Source organism: Vigna umbellata, chromosome 7 (assembly GCF_029865625.1).
Source record: "Vigna umbellata cultivar VRB3 chromosome 7, Vumbellata_1.0, whole genome shotgun sequence".
Taxonomy (NCBI): Eukaryota; Viridiplantae; Streptophyta; class Magnoliopsida; order Fabales; family Fabaceae; genus Vigna; species Vigna umbellata.
In genome coordinates, this window is record NC_142171.1 from 37219986 (window position 1) to 37239525 (window position 19540).

At 32.2% G+C, this 19540-nt stretch overlaps 1 protein-coding gene across 1 annotated transcript; it reads right to left on the minus strand.

Moving 5' to 3' along the window:
- Nucleotides 1–5869: 5869 nt before the first annotated feature.
- On the minus strand, nucleotides 5870–10180 carry LOC148195887 (cyanogenic beta-glucosidase-like). Its single transcript, XM_088094658.1, has 13 exons — nucleotides 10011–10180; nucleotides 9133–9202; nucleotides 8841–8899; nucleotides 8668–8743; nucleotides 8477–8554; nucleotides 8281–8368; nucleotides 7849–8104; nucleotides 7633–7748; nucleotides 6832–7040; nucleotides 6712–6743; nucleotides 6525–6627; nucleotides 6257–6365; nucleotides 5870–6179 (listed from the first exon to the last, which is right to left on the minus strand). Exons 1-13 carry the CDS (start codon nucleotides 10176–10178, stop codon nucleotides 6008–6010), a joined length of 1536 nt encoding a protein of 511 aa, XP_087950784.1. The 5' UTR covers nucleotides 10179–10180; the 3' UTR covers nucleotides 5870–6007.
- Nucleotides 10181–19540: the final 9360 nt, after the last annotated feature.

Consider the following 19540-nt stretch of genomic DNA (forward strand, 5'->3'; position numbering starts at 1 on the left):
TAACCAAAGCCAATGTTGGTGTTTTTGTTTTAAATATTTTCTTTATTTTTGTTTCATCTTACATATACAACCTGCATATAAAACCCAACACAATCTAGAATAGAATATGATTTCCAAACAAAAACATAATTATAAGAAAAAATCTAGATGGTTGTACAAATTATTATATTCAAACAATTACATACTATTGTACATTTATACTACATAATTTGCACAAGCTTTCCTTATGTAATGAATGGACTTATTAGGAATTGGAAGATGACTCTTGAATTTCTGCAAAAAAAGCCAATGATTTCAATTAGTATATAAAAAGACAATGGAGAAAAAAAATTGATTCAATGTAAATATTACCGTTTTCTAGCTACTTGTAATACAAGCATGAATAATGATTGTCATCCAATGCATTACATAGTAGCCACAATCATATGAGTAAGTTTATCTATTACACTACAATATATCATCATAATTATGAATAATTGAGGTAGATCACTAAATAAAATAATTATAAGTATATGGACTAAAATACTAAACCTTATGGGCCAACTATGCAAGCTTTTTAGCCTTAGCAGTTGATTTTCCTACCAATATCATATGTCCTACAATTGAACTTTGAAAAATGGAATGTTTTAGGATACACTTATATAATAAGGAAAGTTCATAACATTGATATAACATTGAGGTTCTTACCAACCTATTACTTGTCTAAGATAGTTAGAGGGAGACTTGTGTAACGAGCAAAACCACACGACAATGTTGTTTGTCAGGAAAACCACAAATAGTTTCCAATGACATCTGAATTGATAATAACTTAATTGTTATACCTTAAAATACAATGATAATGAATTACAAGTCAACAATATATACTTATGCAATAATATAAGGGACAAAATACATTTTCTTCCCTCACGTAAAGTAGTTGGTGATGTATGCTTGGATGTCATTAAATTTATTGCCTTCATAAGCGAGTTGGGGTCTATAAACCCGTATACATCATTCACTCCCATATTGTTACTTGCACCAAACATGTACTTTAAACAAAACATTTATTTTATATAAATAACTAGATAAATCAATTTTATATAAAGAATAATTCATAGGCTTAAATCATCCATAACTGAATTAGGGTAATATCCAGTTCTTCTTTCCTTGATGCAAGTAAGGCATCTTGCTTCTACAAGTACAATGGAATGTCAAGATCTCTCCCGAATACACTAGAATTCCATGAAACTAGCATATACTGATCGGTAAATATGTCAGCAAGCTGGTGTAATCATAAAGAGGATCGTTCAAAAAATGAATCTTCTTGTGTTTAGGACTTTTCTCTCGACATGTCTATTGTTACATGAAAAACTATTTAAGTCTAAACATAAATAACATGTAAACTTAAAAGTTGAGAAGTATATGGTGGGTTTGGGAGTCCATACCAGGGGGTCAGAAATAGAACCAACCAAATCTCTAGGCCAAGCAAGAAAATATTGAAATGCTTGTGCCATTATAAATATATCATCTGTTGGCATAGGAACTAAAGCATCTAATTTGAAAATTTCTTTTACTATGACCTTAACCTCATTCTCTGATAGCTCCATACCTTGAAGAGTTGTGTTTGCCTCAAATACTATTCAACGGGTCATACATTAGTTGCTTTCAAATTCACGAACCTTAACACCGTTGACAATCATATGAACTTAGTTCAACCGATATAGGAAGAATTCTTCGCTTAATGGACATCGTCTCATACACATGCACTTGGAAAGAAACTTCTATGCCAATAACGCGGTTCATGTCTTCTAAGTGTCTTTTTGAGGTCGATCGTCCATGGTGGAATCGACAACATGTTCAATTTGAGAGACAATTGGAAAGTCTAATAATTCGTTATGCCATGTCCATGTTGTATAACTTTGAAGGAAACCATCACATATAAGGTGTCCCCTAATTTTGGTTGTGTTCAACTTTCTCTCATTTAAACAGTTGACATAAAGACATCTAAACTTCACTTCACCATTACTTTTACTTTCATTATGTTGCGCAAATTGTATAAATTTTTATACTCATCTCTCATACTCAACACTGATGCATGGTGAATTAATCCAATATCGATTCATAGGTATATATACTGAAATTGTTCACATATTTTCAGTAATGTTTAAATGAATGATCACCTCAATCGCTTTTGTATTCAAGGTTTGACCTTATTCCATTCAAGAAGATTCACTTTCTTTAGTTTATTGTCCATATCAATTTTAAAAAACATATCTTAAATTTCATAAAATTTTGCTAGTATTTCGCATTGGTTTTCAGGTTACATGAAATGAAAGTGATGATAAACCACAATAAAATGCACATGAAGATCAATACAAAACATAATTAGCAACTATTCATAAATTTTAAGACATATATATTAAAATTTAGGGTTAAATATGTTTTTAGTCCCTAAACTATTGGCCGTTTCTGGTTTTCGTCCCTGTTTCAAAGTAAGGTACAATTTGGTCCTCATTATTTTCAAAACGTTCGTTTTAGTCCTCGAAAACTAAACACTGTTTAAAAATTTGATTCTCATTTAGCAAAAAATGAGGACTAAAACCAAAATTCTGAGGACTAAAACGAACGTTTCGAAAAGAATGAGGACCAAATTGTACCTTACTTTGAAAGAGGGACGAAAACCAGAAACGGCCAATAGTTTAGGGACTAAAAACATATTTAACCCTAAAATTTATATGCACTAATAAATTATAAAACAATTATTAATCTTCTTAAACTGTCCAACCAGATAATTCAAGATTTAAAACTTATAAATTATTAGTATCGTCTCCTCTTATATTAATTATGTTTTAAAAATACATTTCTTTAAAAATCTTGGAGATAGTAAATAATTTTTGTATTGAATCTCAAATAGGAAACTAAGGCTAACTCAATACAACAATATATTTAGGCATATAATTAATTACATATCCAACATACAAAAAATAAACAACATAACAAAAATTATAGGCACATATTAAAAATAAATTATTAAGATAATAATAAGAACGCAGAATAATGTTATAGTACCTGGAAACAAAATATTTACAACATATTAATCTGAGGAATGAACATAGGTACAAAAATGCAGAAAATAAGACGACAATCGAACTCACCACGATGTGGAGGTGAACATAGAACGAGGACGCTAGTAAGGAACAAACGTAGTGTGACAACGACGGCGAGGTGCAAAGTAGTGACGATAAAGGACCAATGGTGGTGGCTTTTGCATTTAGAGACGAAGTGAGTTGAGTATAGAGCTGTCAATTTGACCCATGACCCTGGGGCTAGCCCTAACCCACTCTTGAAAAAGCCCCCTCTTAAGAAGCCCCTCAAATGGGGGCCAAAAAAAAGCCCCAACCCCAAAAGCCACCTCTTAAGGAGGTTAGGGTCAGGGTTAAGGTGGGTTTAGCCTACTAAAAGATTTTTGGAAACTAAACTTCAACATTTTCATAATAAAAGTACTAAATTTTATATTCATAAAATTGATTTCTTATTTCAAATTATTAAATAAAACTAATTAATTATAGTATAATAGAATATTTAATATTCAAAATAACTATTTTTTTAAATAATTAAAAACAATTGCAAACCACACACTTAATTTTATACAACTAAATAGTTTTACAATTTTTTTTTGCTAAAATATTATAAAGATGTTTTATTTTGTTGTCAATTTTAATACAATTATGTCTTATATTGCAAACACCAATTATTAGAAAATTATATATAATTAGTAATATCAAAATAACCCAAAGAGAGATAATAACATATTAAATTAATTTAATATTTGCACTGCTTTTACCGTTCTTAAAAAGAATCACTCTTTTATTTTCTCGACTTCTAAAATATCACTCAATCGGTTTTTAATTATTTAAAATTAAAAATAATTCAAAAATTTATTATCTAAAATTTTTCGATCAAAAATAATATTAATATTTTATGTGTAAATTAAACTTATGTTTTATTTTGTTTTTTTCTCCGTGATAATCTTTTCTCAAAATCACCATAAGATATATTATAAAAAGAAAATTAATTTCTGAAAAATTTATAAAACAAAGAAAATTTTAAATAGCCGTAAAGTACTAAAGAATGATAATGTTATAGTGTTTCAATTCTTTAATTAACACATTAAATAATTTATTTTTAACTTTCAATTAGAACACATAACATAAATGTATGTTTATGACATTTAAAATGTAAACATTTTGAGTGAGTAGTACGACGAGATAGAATCCTATGGGTGGGCAATTATAATTGTAGCTTGCCCAATGTTTATGAGTTTTTTCTTTTTACTTATTATTTATGTTATGAGCATGATTTGTCGAGTATAAAATGAAAAATAAAATCATTTATATTTAATTTCTTTTTCAATAGTTTTCTAAGAAAATAAAGAAGCCTTATTTTTTTTTTAAAATTAAGAACTTCAATTATAGAAAATCTTCTCTTAAATTTCAATTAGGATAATTTTAGATAGAAAGTTAATTTCTGACTTATAACCTAAAAAAAAGCGAAATTAAATATTTAAATTTAAAATTTATAAAATGATCATTTAATTATATACTTAGAGAATCTAACTCAATAAATATTGTCAATTTGCTTTTGTTTCTTGAATCTAGAACCCTCCTCCTATAAAAATTTCAATTTATTTTCTATAGTAACTATTTTTGTAACAAATTAGGAGTTAATTATATTTTTTCTTGTATTCAAAATGAATATCTTTTCTAAAAAAAAGGTCCATGGGTTGGCCCTGGCCCACAGGGCTTTTGAAGAAATTTTGGCCCTGTGGGCTTTTTCTATAAGGGGCTTTTTGCCCCTGTGAATTTTTCTTGCCCAACCCACCTGGATTAGGGCCAAACCATGTAAGGGGGGACAAATTGACGGGTCTATGAATAAGAGTAGCTAAATTTCTCTTTCGTTGAAATTGGATGTAATGACTTCACTATGATGTAAAATTCTTGTGCAATATATCGTTGTTCGTTCATATGCTCTTTCTTGAATGTATTTTCATTATATGGAAATATAATGTTATTTGAATGTCTCTGCTTACTAGAAAGTAACTTTGAACATGGACATAGATAGAGCATCTAAGTGATTTGGGATCTAGGGATAGACTCAATAACTTAGTCATTCTTAGCATCTGATTTAATGCAAATTGTATATTAAATTGACTAAGTGATTAACACTTTGATATACGAATTTATAACTAGTTGCTAAGGAATTAGGGCCTTGATGTGAATGTTTGAATGAAATAATGATATGTTGTGCAAGGTCTTATTTTCATGTGATTCATGAAAGCAGTAAATGAGTCCAATTAGATGACGTAACTCAATTCCCTTGGGAGAACAATACTTCGTATTTACTTTTACCACTTGAAACAATTTGGTATACTTGACAAAATGTTATCAAGTTTTTGGCATCGTTGTCGCGGATCAAACCTGGGTCGTCCGCGTGCATGCGAAAATACTTAGAAGTATACTATTGCATAACATTTATATAAAAATTAAATTTCGTTACTATTTGAAGAGTGACAATATTGTTTAATTATAAAAATATTATGACTTAATTGAGATAAAATAAAAATATAAAGATCAAATTAAAACTAAACAATGACACCAGACATGAGAGTAATATGTGATACTGACATAGTGACATCACATTATCTCTGTCATATGACATGATGTTACTTTAACATGTGACAAATTTTTATTTTTAAGAAAATTGAAAAAAAAATAAGTAACATGTGACACCTCTTTAATAATGTTAGTACATTATTAACGAAAAAACTAATTGTATCCACTTTTTCATATTAAGGACCAAATCGGAACCAATAAAAATACAGGACCGACTACAATTTTTTCTACAAAAATGAAAACCAATGGAATCATTTAACCCTATATCTATTACATGAGCTTTGCAAGAATCCTTACTCTATCAATATTTATTCTAATAGTAGAGTGCCTTAAATATTAAGAACTAACTATATAATCTAAGACCTTTTAAGAAAGTTCTTAAACCATTTTGCAGAGAGTTTTTCATATCGTTTTAAGCCATCCTTATAATCCACAAAGTGAATTCCAAAGCGTACTGCATAACCATCATTCCATTCGAAGTTGTCCAACAATGACCATGCAAAATATCCTTTTATGTTTACGCCATCCCTAGTAAAGTCAATAAAATAAATAAATTAAATTTGCAAATAAAATAATTTTTGAGCAATAAAGAAATCATTAATTACCTAATTGCCGAATTTATATAATAGAGATGGTGATAATAGTAGTGAACTCTATGTTTATCGTAAAGGGATTTCCTTAATGATACTGTCGGTTCGTCCAATTCACTTACACCTTCAAATGAAAAGCAATATACGTTAAAAATGATAGAAGAAAATTACTTATAAGCATGCAAATAGTTAAATTAAGGCTACATATTTTAAATAATTTTGTCTAAATAATTACTTAATGAGATATTTCAAAGATAATAAAATGATGATTTGATTTAATTACCATTTTCAGTTATGTAAATCAAAGGAATGTTGTACTTTTCTTTTGTATAGAGCAACAATTCTCTAATTCCTTTAGGATAAACGTATAACCAACTAGAACTGCTCTGCAAATATAAATATGAAGTTATTCAAAACCAAATAAACCAATAATAATATGAACATAAAATTTCAAATGATTGCATACATACCGATGGACCTATTGGAACGCCATTACGAATAGCTAGCCCACAAAACAAAAAAACAAAATGTGATATTATGAAATTATAAGATATGTTATTTAAATAAGTGATAGTTAAAGTTCTACTTACATGAAAGATTGGCCTTGCAATCTGTTTCATAATTAGGTTTGGTTTTGGGTGCATCGGCAGCATAGTAAGTGGTGTAATAGTTTAATCCAAGAAAATCAAATGAACCAACAAGAAGTTTTGCTTCTTTTTTAGTGAATTCTGGTAATCTTTTACCAACTAAGGAACGCATGCTCTCTGGATACTTTCCTGATGTCAATGGTTCCATGTACCTATATTTATTATTACAAAATATCAAAATTTCAGACTTTTCTTTGTTGAATAACTCCAAATTATTCACATACCTACTACCAAAATAATATAATGTAGTACAAATCCAAAACTTACAATATTTTATTCTTGAAAATAGAAGAACAATATAACACGTAATAACAACTTTAAGTAGTGTGACTCTACATAACTCAAGCTATTCCACATCAATTATAGTTATAAGATAAATTTATAATATATAAATGAGTACAATCTTATATGATTGTATAAGTTTAAAATTCACTTCTTAATATAATATCATGACTATAAAGTCTATTATAACGAGATTTTTTGTTTGTCCAGCCTATTGTACAACATTATCATACCAATAATTAATGTTTTGTCCCTAAACTCAATATATATATTTCTCATTATGAAGGACATGTGTTGAAAGTTTCGAATATACGGACAATAAGACCGTTCACAGTATATAAATAAGTATAAACTTCATGTTATAAATCGATTTTACAAGGTTGAGTTAATCTTAAATTTTATATTCTAACATAATTTTATTTTTAAGAGTGGTAATATTTAAATGGAGAGTGAAGTACTTACCATCCATACATAAAGTCAAGAGCTCGTTGAGCAGCTTCTTTATCTGATGTGGTATTTGAAAATGGCTCAAACCAATGAGACACATGTGTTATGCCTATCACTCCCCTTTGAGATTCCTAAGCAAAGTGTTCCAAATGTTAAGTACAAGAGTTGTACAAAAATAATTTAACCCTTATAGCAATGCTGAAGTGTAGCTTTTGGTGAAGACTGAAAAACCTGATACTTTTTCTTGTACACTTGAACAACTGCTGCATGAGAAAGTAGTTGATAATGTGAAATTACATAAGGTTCTGTTCCTGAATCACCACCAGTGCATTCTGGATTTAACCATTGGGAACATCGACCTGGTGCAAAGCTCCCAAGTGCATAACCACCCCTACTAAAAGACCATGGCTCGTTTAAAGTAATCCAATGTTTCACCTTATCTCCAAATTCTTTGAAACAAAGTTCCGCATAGTCTTGAAAATCATTTCTGAAAATCAGTGATGGATGAATTATATTCATGGTAGTTATAATGATAATAAATTAGTGTAAAGTTAACATCAAGGAAGTAACTATTTATGGAAATTAGATTACTAAGTTATCTTACATATCATTCGTATTTTTATTTTTAGTTATGACATAAAAGATAAATTTTGTAAAACTTACACAATGAGAGGACTTAAGAAACCACCGTAGTCTTCTTGTAAAGCTTGAGGAATATCCCAGTGAAAAAGTGTCACATATGGTTGTATACCTGAAATATTAATATTTCGCATATAACCATTGTCACTTTCTTCAAAATCTATTATAAAATGTAAACTTTTTAATTAAGAAAAAAAAAGAGTAAAGAATTAATGTTGACCGTTAAGTAGCAAATGATCGATGAGGTTATGGTAATAATCGATTCCTTCGTGATTTATACCTCCACTCAGCTTTCCTTCTATTTATGATTTACAAAGATTGAAATCATTAACATTGAAATCATTAACATGAAAGGTACAAATACAATAATTACGAAAATAATTAATAATTGTTGATGAACTTTGATCTCACTTGGTAGGATTCTGGACCAAGAGATGGAGAATCTGTAAGCATCCAGATTCATATTCTTCATTATATGAATATCTTCCTGTTATATAAACAGAAAACAACATTAGAAAAATGATTAATTACTTTGAGGGAAAGTGATACTTGGTTTCATCATTGATTAAGAATTTGGACTTTACCTTATAGCGATGATACTGATCAACTGCTACGTCTCCATTACTTTTATCCTTTATTTTGTCTGAAAGTATTATACATGTATAATTAGGCTATTTTAAAACGTTACACTGAGCTCATAAAATTACTTTATAGATGGTTAGATTGTTAGAGATGAAAACATAAAAAATATTAAACTGTAAATTTTAAATTTAACTGAATCTTATAAAATTAACTTTTTACGATAAAATTTCAACTTACTTATATATTACGAAATCTTCTTATGTTTAATGAATATGAAACTCCAACAAAATATACCTGGATATTTGTGGGTGAATACATCCCACATACTTAGTCCTCTTCCATCTTCTTTTGCAGCACCTTCGTACTACAACATGAACATAAAATTATGTGAGTTTAGATTCAAATTTTAAAGGTTAACTTCTTGTTAGGAATGAATTATGAGCATTACTAACAAGTAAATTTTAACCCTAATTCAACTTTTTGCATTAACATTGAGAGATATAAAGTTGGTTTGAAGAGTTTGAAAAAAAAGAGTGAAAAAAGTTACGAGTTTAACTCTTTTTATGAACAACATACTAACAACTTACATTTATTTATAAAAGAATAACCTAATTCAACTTATAAAATTAGTTTAAATTTAATTCAATTTTATAAAATACATTTACTTTTTTATCAGCAGAATATCTATATGTGTATATATACATAAGACACTTGTGTCAACTCAGGTACAATAATTCATGATTTTACATATGTAATGTTTTTGTATGAAAAGTCCATTAAAGATAATGAGGTTTGCATATACTTTATATGGTAAGGTGATATTTGTAAATATTGTAAATTTACTTTATTTATAGTTGATATAAGATTTGTCACAAGGTTTCTGCCAATAGAATAAATAATGTCATCTTTATTTACTTTGTACAATGAATAGAATGATAAATACATCTATAACTATATGCTCTCTTTCTTCATTCAAATTTGAATAGTTATTTTTTAAACTAAGTGATAACAACACTGTGTATATATGAACTACAGGATCTTTGATCAGATGGTATTATAACATTACACGTTGGTTGCTAATTAAACTTCAAGAGATGTAGTTCCAAATCTGACTAGTTAATATTAGAAAAAAATTTCAATGTAATACAAAAATGAAACTGAAATATGTATACCTGGTAGGCTGCTGATGCTGTTCCAAAAACGAAGCCTGTTGGAAAACTACTTCGATTGAGTGAAGAAACATCGACGATAGATGCAGGACCAACAAAAGTAATTGATTGTGATGTGAGAGGAAGAGCGAAGAAGAGAAGGAGAATAAAGTGGTTGCATGCCATGTTCATTGCTGAATCTTAGATTCTGCTTACTGAAGCTATGATGTGTAATATTCCATTTTATAGAGAGAAGAAGAACATAAAGTTATAGCTAAATATAGCTTTATAAGTAATTTAGAATGAAGCTCAGCCATATACTCAAATTGTATTAGTCAATACTACTAATTTAATCTACAAAATTCAGTGCAGTTTGGAATTATTCTGGATGAAAAATAAATCTATAAATCAAATCTAAAAAACATTATAACTCACCACTCAGTCAAAGTTAGGATTTTGTTACTTTTTTTATGTAATAAAATCTAAGAAGCTCATATACAACATCTATATTAGGAAAAAATTAAGAGAAAGAGATGAAACTTACCTTATACGAATAAATAAATAAATTAATCCATCCAAATTGAATAACTATCACAAGGATTAACTCTACTGTCTTGGATTTTCAATTACACCAATAGAAAAAAAAAGTTAGAAAACTTAAAACATGATTTAGTGAGAAATTATGTATTTTAAAATAAGGAAACACTTTTGTTATAAAATTATTTATATTAAAATCTTTTATTCAAATAATTGTGTGTTAGTATTTTTAAATCATTATCTGATACAATTGACAAGGCTAATTCTTACCATAAGCATCAATTTAGTAGCAAAATCAACTACTTTTTAGCTTTTAACTTGCTTAATCCTATCTTTTATCTTAGTTTTATAAATAATTGTGTTTTGAGCTACTTTGATGTAATTTCATCTAAAATCCCTTTATTTTGTAGCTAATAATGTGCTTGGAAGAATCTCCAACAATGTAAAGAACTGAACCAACCACATAAGCAAGCAAATCTGCAGAAAAAGAGAAAAAAATGCAGTGCAGCAAAGTCAGGCTAAGGGCCCTTGGGTCAGGGGCATTGAGCGCCACCTTCACAAATTGAACAAAAGCTGATTTCTTGTGTGCTCGCGTTGAGCGACCCTTAGCAGAGGGCGTTGAGCGCCATTTTGCTGCTAGAATTTCTCGCCTAGGCACCCCCTCTAGGGGCGTAGAGCGCCACTTTCGCTGATTGACAGTTTGAGCTTATTTAAACCTAAAACACGAAGGGGTTTGGGTCTTTGGTTTTTTGGAGGCGCGATTTCACTCAGAGGAGAGCTTGAAGTGCTGTTAGGGTTTGTGGGAACACTCTCTTCTTCCTCTTTGGGTTCTTCTTTTGTAAAAATAAAATTAAATACAAAATATGTTTCAATTTTTTTTAAAATAATTTACATTTAAGGAATGAGTGAATGTTTTACTTTTTAATATCATTATTTTATTTTTTTAAATTGGTATGAAAAGATTGTGTGAATATTTTTAAATAAAGTATAAAAAACTATTTACACTCATTGAAAACTATTTTAAACATATTTTTATTCAAAAAATTTAATGGATAAAATTTGTCACTACAATACGAAGTTCAATAGAGTAATACCCATATTTTATAATTTTATTCATAGTTTTCTTAATGCATTTTTTTAATACTTTTTAAACAACTTTTTCGTGTATATATATATATATAACTTATCCTAAACGTTTAAATTTTATATGGGAACAAAATTTAAAATATGAAGAATTCAAAATATTTTATAAAATATGTGAATAATGACAAATAATAATAATAATAATAATATTAATAATAATAACTAAAAATACGTAAATTAATAAATGACATCATTAACAAATCGAAAATAAATTAAATAATAAAATATTGTGAATAGTAATTATGTTAAAATTTTAATATATTTATGTTAAATTTAAATAATAATTTCGTTAATATAAAAATAAGTGTATTATTAACAACTTAAAATCATAAACTCTTTCAACTTTTAAAAATATAAAAATAACGATTTATTTTAATTTGAATATTATTCTAAAATTGAAATTTATATTGGTAAATTTGAAGATTGTTTTATATATATATATATATATATATATATATATATATATATATATATCACTAGTGCAGAATTGGCTTTTAACGTCTCCCCATAGACGTTCGTTCGTAAAAGCACCAACGTAAATAATTGACCGGTGGCATATTCGTAAATAAGTCAAACTCTAGACGTCCGTTGTGTGGGGGACGGACGTCTATAATGTTATAAACGTCCGTCTAAGGGGGACGGACGTTTACGAGGCTGAACAAATTAACGCTTCAACTCTCCATGTCAGCCTCTTAAACGTCCATCCTGGGGGGCATGGACGTCTATAATATTATAGACGTCCGACCCCCCAAGACGAACATTTAAGGGGCTAAAGCCAATTAATTCTTCAACCACCCTGTCAAGAACTTAGACGTCCGTCTTGGGGGCCCGGACGTCTACAATATTATAGACGTCCGTGCCCCCCAGGATGGACGTTTAAGAGGCTGACCTGGGAAGTTGAAGCGTTAATTTGTTCAGCCTCGTAAACGTCCGGGCCCCTACCACGGACGTCTATAATATTATAGACGTTCAAGCCCCGTAAACGGACGTCTAAACCCCCCGCGAATATCAATTTTAAATTCCCAAAGACGTCATATTAGTGCTGGGCCGGATGTCTATAATATTATAGACGTCGGGGCCCCAGAGTACTGGACGTCTAACAATATTAATATGGGAAACGCGAACCCGCGAGCAATTCGTCTTCCCCGCGAACACTGCTGCGCCATTGATTTTCGAGGTGCGTTTTCTCTCTTTTGGACCGTTTAAATTTACTTTCAATCCGATTACATTGCCCTGTGATGAAATATCTTTGATTTGAACCGATTGAAAATCGTTTTCGGTCCGTTTTTGTGCAGTCTCTTACGTGTTCTTGGGCGGCTTCTTTGACTGTTTTTGGGCTACGTTTTAGGCCATTCCCTCCTCGATTTCCCTCCCTTTCATTTGGAATCTACTTTCAGGTTAGCTTGTTGGTTGATAAACTTTTATTAACCTGAAAAGTTTCGGTCCGTTTTGTGTATGCATGTAATGGGGTTTTGTGTATGCATGTTTTCTACTCTAAAGTGTGCATGTGTTATTGGCTTTTCAATATGCATGTATTAGTTGTGTTATTAGAAGTATCAAATCATTGAGTGACACTTAGTTCTCGTTTGAAATTTAACACAAACGAATAATCTTTTAATCGTTTGTGTTAAATTTTGAATTGTCCGATTGGACAGTTTGAGAAAATTAATTTTCATAATTTGCAATAACATGTCAATCGAAGTTTATCGATAAGATTGATAAAATTTCGGTTCAGTATTGTGTTGTTCTCCGAATGCAAAATTGATTGTGGTCATCGTTGACTACTCTCATTTCGTGTATTTCGGAGACCAATGTGAAATGCTGCCAAAATCTTATCAATTTTATGATGTAGACTTCAATGCACGTGTCTGAGCAAATTATGAAAATTATTTTTTTTGAATGGGTAGGGCCTAATGATAACAGTTGAAAAACTGTTATTTTCATGCTTAAAATTGATACTAAAAGCAACCTTTATACTTAGAAACTAGCTTGAAATCATGCTTTTATTCATATTTTCAGAAATAAGAGAGCTGGACAGGTTTATGCTTGATTTCAGTGTTTTTGTGCAGGTTTTAAGGTGAATTTAGTGAAAGAAGTGAGGAAGGAGAGAGATGGAATAAGAAAAGATATCAAAAAGTGCAAAAGGAGAAGCCGCAACTGCCGCTCAGCAAAATGGCCGCTGAGGGGAAGAAACTACTCACGCACTCACCGCTGAGCGGTACTTTACCGTTGAGCGGCACACTTATGGGCTTGGGCCTAGATTTTCTGTAATTTTAGAATAGTATATAAGCTTTAGGACGTCCTAGGGTTTGTATCTTTGGCAAAGACGAAGCAAACACTCTCTCTTCCACCCCTTTGAAGAAGGATCTTGGATGCTCAGGCTACCTCTTCACCTTTCTAGGGTTTTATCTTTCATTCTTTCATTATTGTTCATCTAGGTTCACCATGAATATGGTGAACTAAACCTTGTATGTTTGTTGGGGAATCAATGTAATCTTTTGAAGCTCTCATATATGGAATTTGTGCTTGCATCTTAATCTAAGACTTATGCTTTCTTTCATCATTAGTTAGGGTTTTTCCTCTTTGCTCAAGGCTTGCTTTGTTTAACTCATTCAATGCATGATTATTGATTTTGTCGATACGGGAACGTACGGGGAAGTCTAGATCCGGGGAATCTCTCCCAATATTATATTGGTTGTCGTTAAGCTCCTGTGCTAAAAGAACTAATTACTAGGAATGCTAGGAATTGTATGAACTCGTAATTGGGGATAGGCCTTCTTGACAAGGTAATTTAGAGAGTGGCATTAACAATGATGACTTGAATGTCGAATTCCTAAAATATATGAGAGTGGATAAGATGAAATTGACCCCCAACAACATATTCATATATATATTTCATTGAAAGTGCTTGTCTTTTGCTTTTGCCATTGATGAAAACCTCATGCATACATGTTTATTTTCGTCTTTTGCATAATACAATCCAATTATTTCGTCCTTAAGTCTTAGCTAATCAAAGAATCACATAACTAAACTAGGCTGTGAGTCCTTTGGGAGAACGATACTTGGTCTTACCGAGTTTATTACTTGAAACGATTCGGTCATACTTGCCGATTGTTCAACAAGTTTGTGACATCATATTTTGGTGATCATAAATTTGTCCATCAAGTTTTTGGCGCCGTTGCCCGGGACTCGTGGTTTAACTGGTTAATTTGTGTGATTATTGATTATCTTTGACTTTACTTTTGAATTTCTGTTTTTATTTTTCTGTTTTTATTTTTTCGGTTTTTATTTTATTTTATCTTATTTGATTTGATTTTATTTTATTTGATTTGATTTGATTTTATTTGATTTGCTTTGATTTGATTTTATCTTCTGAATCTTTTATCTTCTCCTATATCTTTTTGTGCTAACAAATATTTTCTAGGGTTTTGTTTTCTTGTGTATGCAGGAAGCAATTAGAACAAGGAGCAAGAAAACAACAGAACATCTTCTTGAAGGTCTAGACGAGAGTAGACAGAGGAGAAGAATCCGAACATCTAGAGAACTTTTCCCTTCTCCAGAAACTCTCTTACAATCATCACCATAAGGTTCTGTTCATAGCACAGAAAATATGGAGAACAACAATGTCAGAAGAACTCTTGCTGATTACACCAATATAGCTGGACCTCAGCACTTTAACAGTATAGCTAGACCTAGAGTCAATGCAGCTAATATGGAGGTCAAACCAGCACTGATCCAACTGGTGAAAAGCAACCAATTCAATGGGTTATCTCATGAAAGCCCATATGAGCAATTCACTACATTCAATGAGATTTGCAACACAGTAAAGATTAATGGGGTGCCAGATGAAGCGATCAAACCTAGCTTGTTTCCTTTCTCATTGGGAGGCAATGCTAAGCTTTGGTTAAATTCTTTCCCAGAAGGAAGTTTCACAGAGTGGGAAGCAGTGGTAACAAAGTTTTTAAACAAGTACTTCCCACAATCTAAGGTGACAAAAGGCAAGCAAGAGATTTCTTCATTTAAACAGGGCATGGAAGAATCACTAGGGCATGCATGGGACAGGTATAAAAGCTTGTTACGTAAAACTCCCACGCATGGTTTTGAAGATCAGGAAGTAGTCTTAACTTTCCTTGGAGGGCTTGGTTCACAAACCAAGATGATGCTGGACGCCTCAGCAGGAGGCAATATTAAATGGAAAACTCCAGAGGAAGCAACAGAGATTATAGAAAACATGGCTACTAGTGATAATGAGCTGCACAGTGAGAGAGGAGCTCCTATGCAACAAAAAGGAGTTCTCCAATTACAGACACATGACGCCCTGCTAGCTCAAAACAAAATTCTAACTCAACAGCTGAAGACTCTGACTAAAACTCTTGCACAATTACCCAAAGAGTTGAAAACTGCTGCACAGGTACAATCCCAGTTGTGCGAATTGTGTGTAGGCGACCATATCAATGGTCAATGTGCCTTTCCAGTTGAAGCCGTAGAGGATGTAAACTACATGAACAATCAGTACCGTCAAGGGAGCTACAATCAGGGGTGGAAACCACACCCAAGTATTGGTCAAGGGCAAACTGGGCAAGCTGATCAATATAATAAGCAGCAGCAGCAACCCACCTTATGGCCACAGTTATCTATGCTTAATGAAAGGTCCATGAGGATGGAGGAAACTCTCAACAATTTCATACAGAAGACTGAGTCTACACAGAAGAGCACTGAAGCTGCTATCAAAAATCTGGAGACTCAGATGGGGCAGATCACCAAACAGGTGGAAGAAAGGCCAAATAGAAATTTTGGGGCTAATACTGAGGTTAACCCAAGAGAAGAGTGCAAGGTGGTAGAGAGTGTTGATGATGAGAAAGTTGAGTTAGATACAGAAGAGAGAAGAGAAATAGAGAGCAATAGCACTTTTCCTTTTCCAATCCATCAAGGGAAACAACTGGACTTCACAGAATTATTCAAAATGGTGGATAATGATGCACCTTGGGAACAGATTCTACAACAGATTACGGTTTACACTAAATCTAATGAAGAAATCTCTACAAAGAAAAGACGTAGAGATGATGAGGCAAAGGAGTGTATAACTGTTAAAAAAGAGCCATTCCCTCCTAAAGCAACAGATCCAGGCAGTTTTTTATCCCTTGTACCATAGGGAAGAAAAGGGTGAAGAAAGCTCTTCTTGATTTAGGTTCAAGTGTTAACTTGATACCTTACTCTTTACTGGAGCAAATCGGCAATGTTAATGTGAAACCTGTAAAGGTTAATCTAGTAATGGCCGATGGATCTTCAAAGGAGCCATGTGGGATTGCAGAGGACATTATAGTTTGTGTTGGCAAACTTCAGTTCTTGGCAGACTTTGTGGTGATGAAGATGGAGACAGAGAAGATACCTATCATACTTGGAAGACCGTTTATGAAAACGGCCAGAGCTATCATTGATGTAAATGAAGGTGTAGTAGTGCTCCAGGACAAGGAGGAGAGAGTGGTTGTAGACGTCTTTAAAGATGAGACGCAAACACAGGAGGAAGAAGCTAGTTATAAAGCTGCATTTCAAGATGCACTCATGACTAGCCCTAAAGGTGAAAATCTCAAGGTTGCAGGTAACCATTGTTTGTTGTTTCAGGTGCACAAGAAAGAAAAGATTGGAAGAGGAGGAGAAATTCCTGATGACTGGGAGAAAAGAAGACCCCAACTTGGCGCACCTGTGAGAATCAAGAACAAGTTGTGGGTTGTGAAGGGCTTTAAGGAGAAGGAGATGATAGAGATAGAATCTCCATGTCTTAGAAGAATCAAAACAGTTCACAGGAAACAACTGAGGAGTTGGTGGGATGACAACATCAAAGAAGGAACTTGAGCTTACTGAGTCAAGCTAATGACGTTAAAAGAGCGCTTGCTGGGAGGCAACCCAGTTGATTTTAAGAACTTTCTAATTTTACTTTGGTTTGTAAATTTTTAATCTGTTGAACATTATATTGCTGAACATAGCATCTACTGAAGGATGCTAGTTGGATATAGCATCTACTGAAGGATGCTAAGTGGTAGCACTACTGATGGGTGTTGGTAAGTTATTTAACACCTACTGATGGGTGTTGGTGAGATTTTAAACACCTACTGATGGGTGTTGGTGGATTTTGGGTCAGGCTCGTGACGTTAAACAAGCGCTACTTGGGAGGCAACCCAGTTGATTGATTGTTTTTGTTTGTTTTATTTTAGTTAGGTTTTGCATAAGTATTCTGAAGATTGAATTGCAGGGAACCAGTGAGGGGCATGTTTAGGAGGCACTTAGGTTAATCAAAGAAGGAGAAGAGCACATCACGAAAGTGTCGCTGAGCGGCAATTTACCGCTGAGCGGTACTCTCGCAGAATGGGCTTTAGTTCCCCTTAGCGGGACCCGAGCCCATTAGGGTATTTTTATCCCCAAGCTGCGTTTTAGGTTTACTTTTCAGACCCTTCTCTGCACAAGCACTCCCACATACCTTCTCCAAGGTTTTCCACATCTTTTCCCTCATCCCTCTTTAGAAAATCTCCCTTCCACTCACTTGCTCACTAGTTTTCCATCTAAGTTTGGGGTTGGGAGAGAGCATCATTGAAGGGGCTGATTTCTTCATTGTGGTTTACTAATGCTTAACAATGTATCTTTTGGTTTTGTGAATTATGTTTGATGCAGGGATGGCCTCCTCATCGGGAAAAAAGAATCAAGACTATAAGATCCAAGAAGAAGAAAGATACAGAGGACAACTCAGATTGATGAGGAGCTGAGATAGCATTTACTGATGAATGCTATCATATGCTTATGCTTTTGTTGGTTTAAGTTTTCTAAACTTATTTATTTTTGGTTTTAGATTAGGGTTTGATGTACTCTATTGGAAACCTGGTTTGTTATGATGGTTTGCTATTAACTGTGATTGTTTGATAAGTAATGCTTGATGATGCTTATTGATTGATTGGTGTTGAGATGATGTGCATATTAAAATGCTTATACAGGTGATTCACAAGCTTTGTGAACAAATGCATGATATCATGATTGTGATTGTGAGATTAAGCAGGATGTGTATGTCAAATGTGAATGAGCTTATATGTGAGGTTTTGAGCTCCAGAGTTGTTATTGTTGAATGCTATTACTTTGAAAGCATGAATGACTTTGCCCAAGTTTTCTATGATTGAATCAATTGCTTGTTTTGCATCATGTGATCAAGGCCGTTTGTTGGAACCCTTTTTATTGGCTAAATTCATAAAGTTAGCCCACTAAAAGAGAACACTTTGTGTTCTATCCTTTGAACCCTTAGCCTTGAACATACACTGAAAACCCTTGATTGAAAATCTTTACCTTGAGTTAAGTAGAAGATATTGTGTGGTATTGTTAAATGTTCAAGTTTGGGGTTGTTGGGAAAACATGAAAAAGGAAAAGCATTGAGTCAAGAGCTAAAAGTAAGAATATGCAAAGAAAAAGAAAAAGAAAAGAAAAGAAAAAGAAGCAAAGCTCAATGCAAATGCAAAAGGCAAGTTGGGAAAAATAAGAATAATTGTGTTGTTATGATTCTCTTAACTCAAGGATTTTGTGATCCAGAAAAACCAATTTTCTTGTTAGCCCAACCACATTATAAGCCATTGAAAAGTCCTTGTGATGATGCATGCTTGTGAATGTTTTTGATTATGGTAAAATGAAAGGCAAAGTTGATTCATGTGACATTGTGATAGTAGAGTGACTGAGTGATTACCTCTTATACACTTGTGTGTGAGTGAAACACTTTACCTGGTGAGGAAATATTCCATGAGCACATGAACATCCATGCTCAATTGATTGATCATTCATGAAAAATAGCATTTGTTGGATATTAACTGACTTTGTGAAACACTAAAGCATGTGCACATCTT

What these genes read in the sequence shown, in the direction of transcription:
- LOC148195887 (XM_088094658.1), bottom strand. Translation starts at nt 10,178, where the DNA reads ATGAACATGGCATGCAACCACTTTATTCTCCTTCTCTTCTTCGCTCTT. An exon ending in ATTCACCCACAAATATCCAG is followed by an intron (nt 8,900 to 9,132) that starts GTATATTTTGTT and finishes TAATACTTTCAG; the next exon opens with ACAAAATAAAGGATAAAAGT. An exon ending in GATTTACATAACTGAAAATG is followed by an intron (nt 6,366 to 6,524) that starts GTAATTAAATCA and finishes TTTCATTTGAAG; the next exon opens with GTGTAAGTGAATTGGACGAA.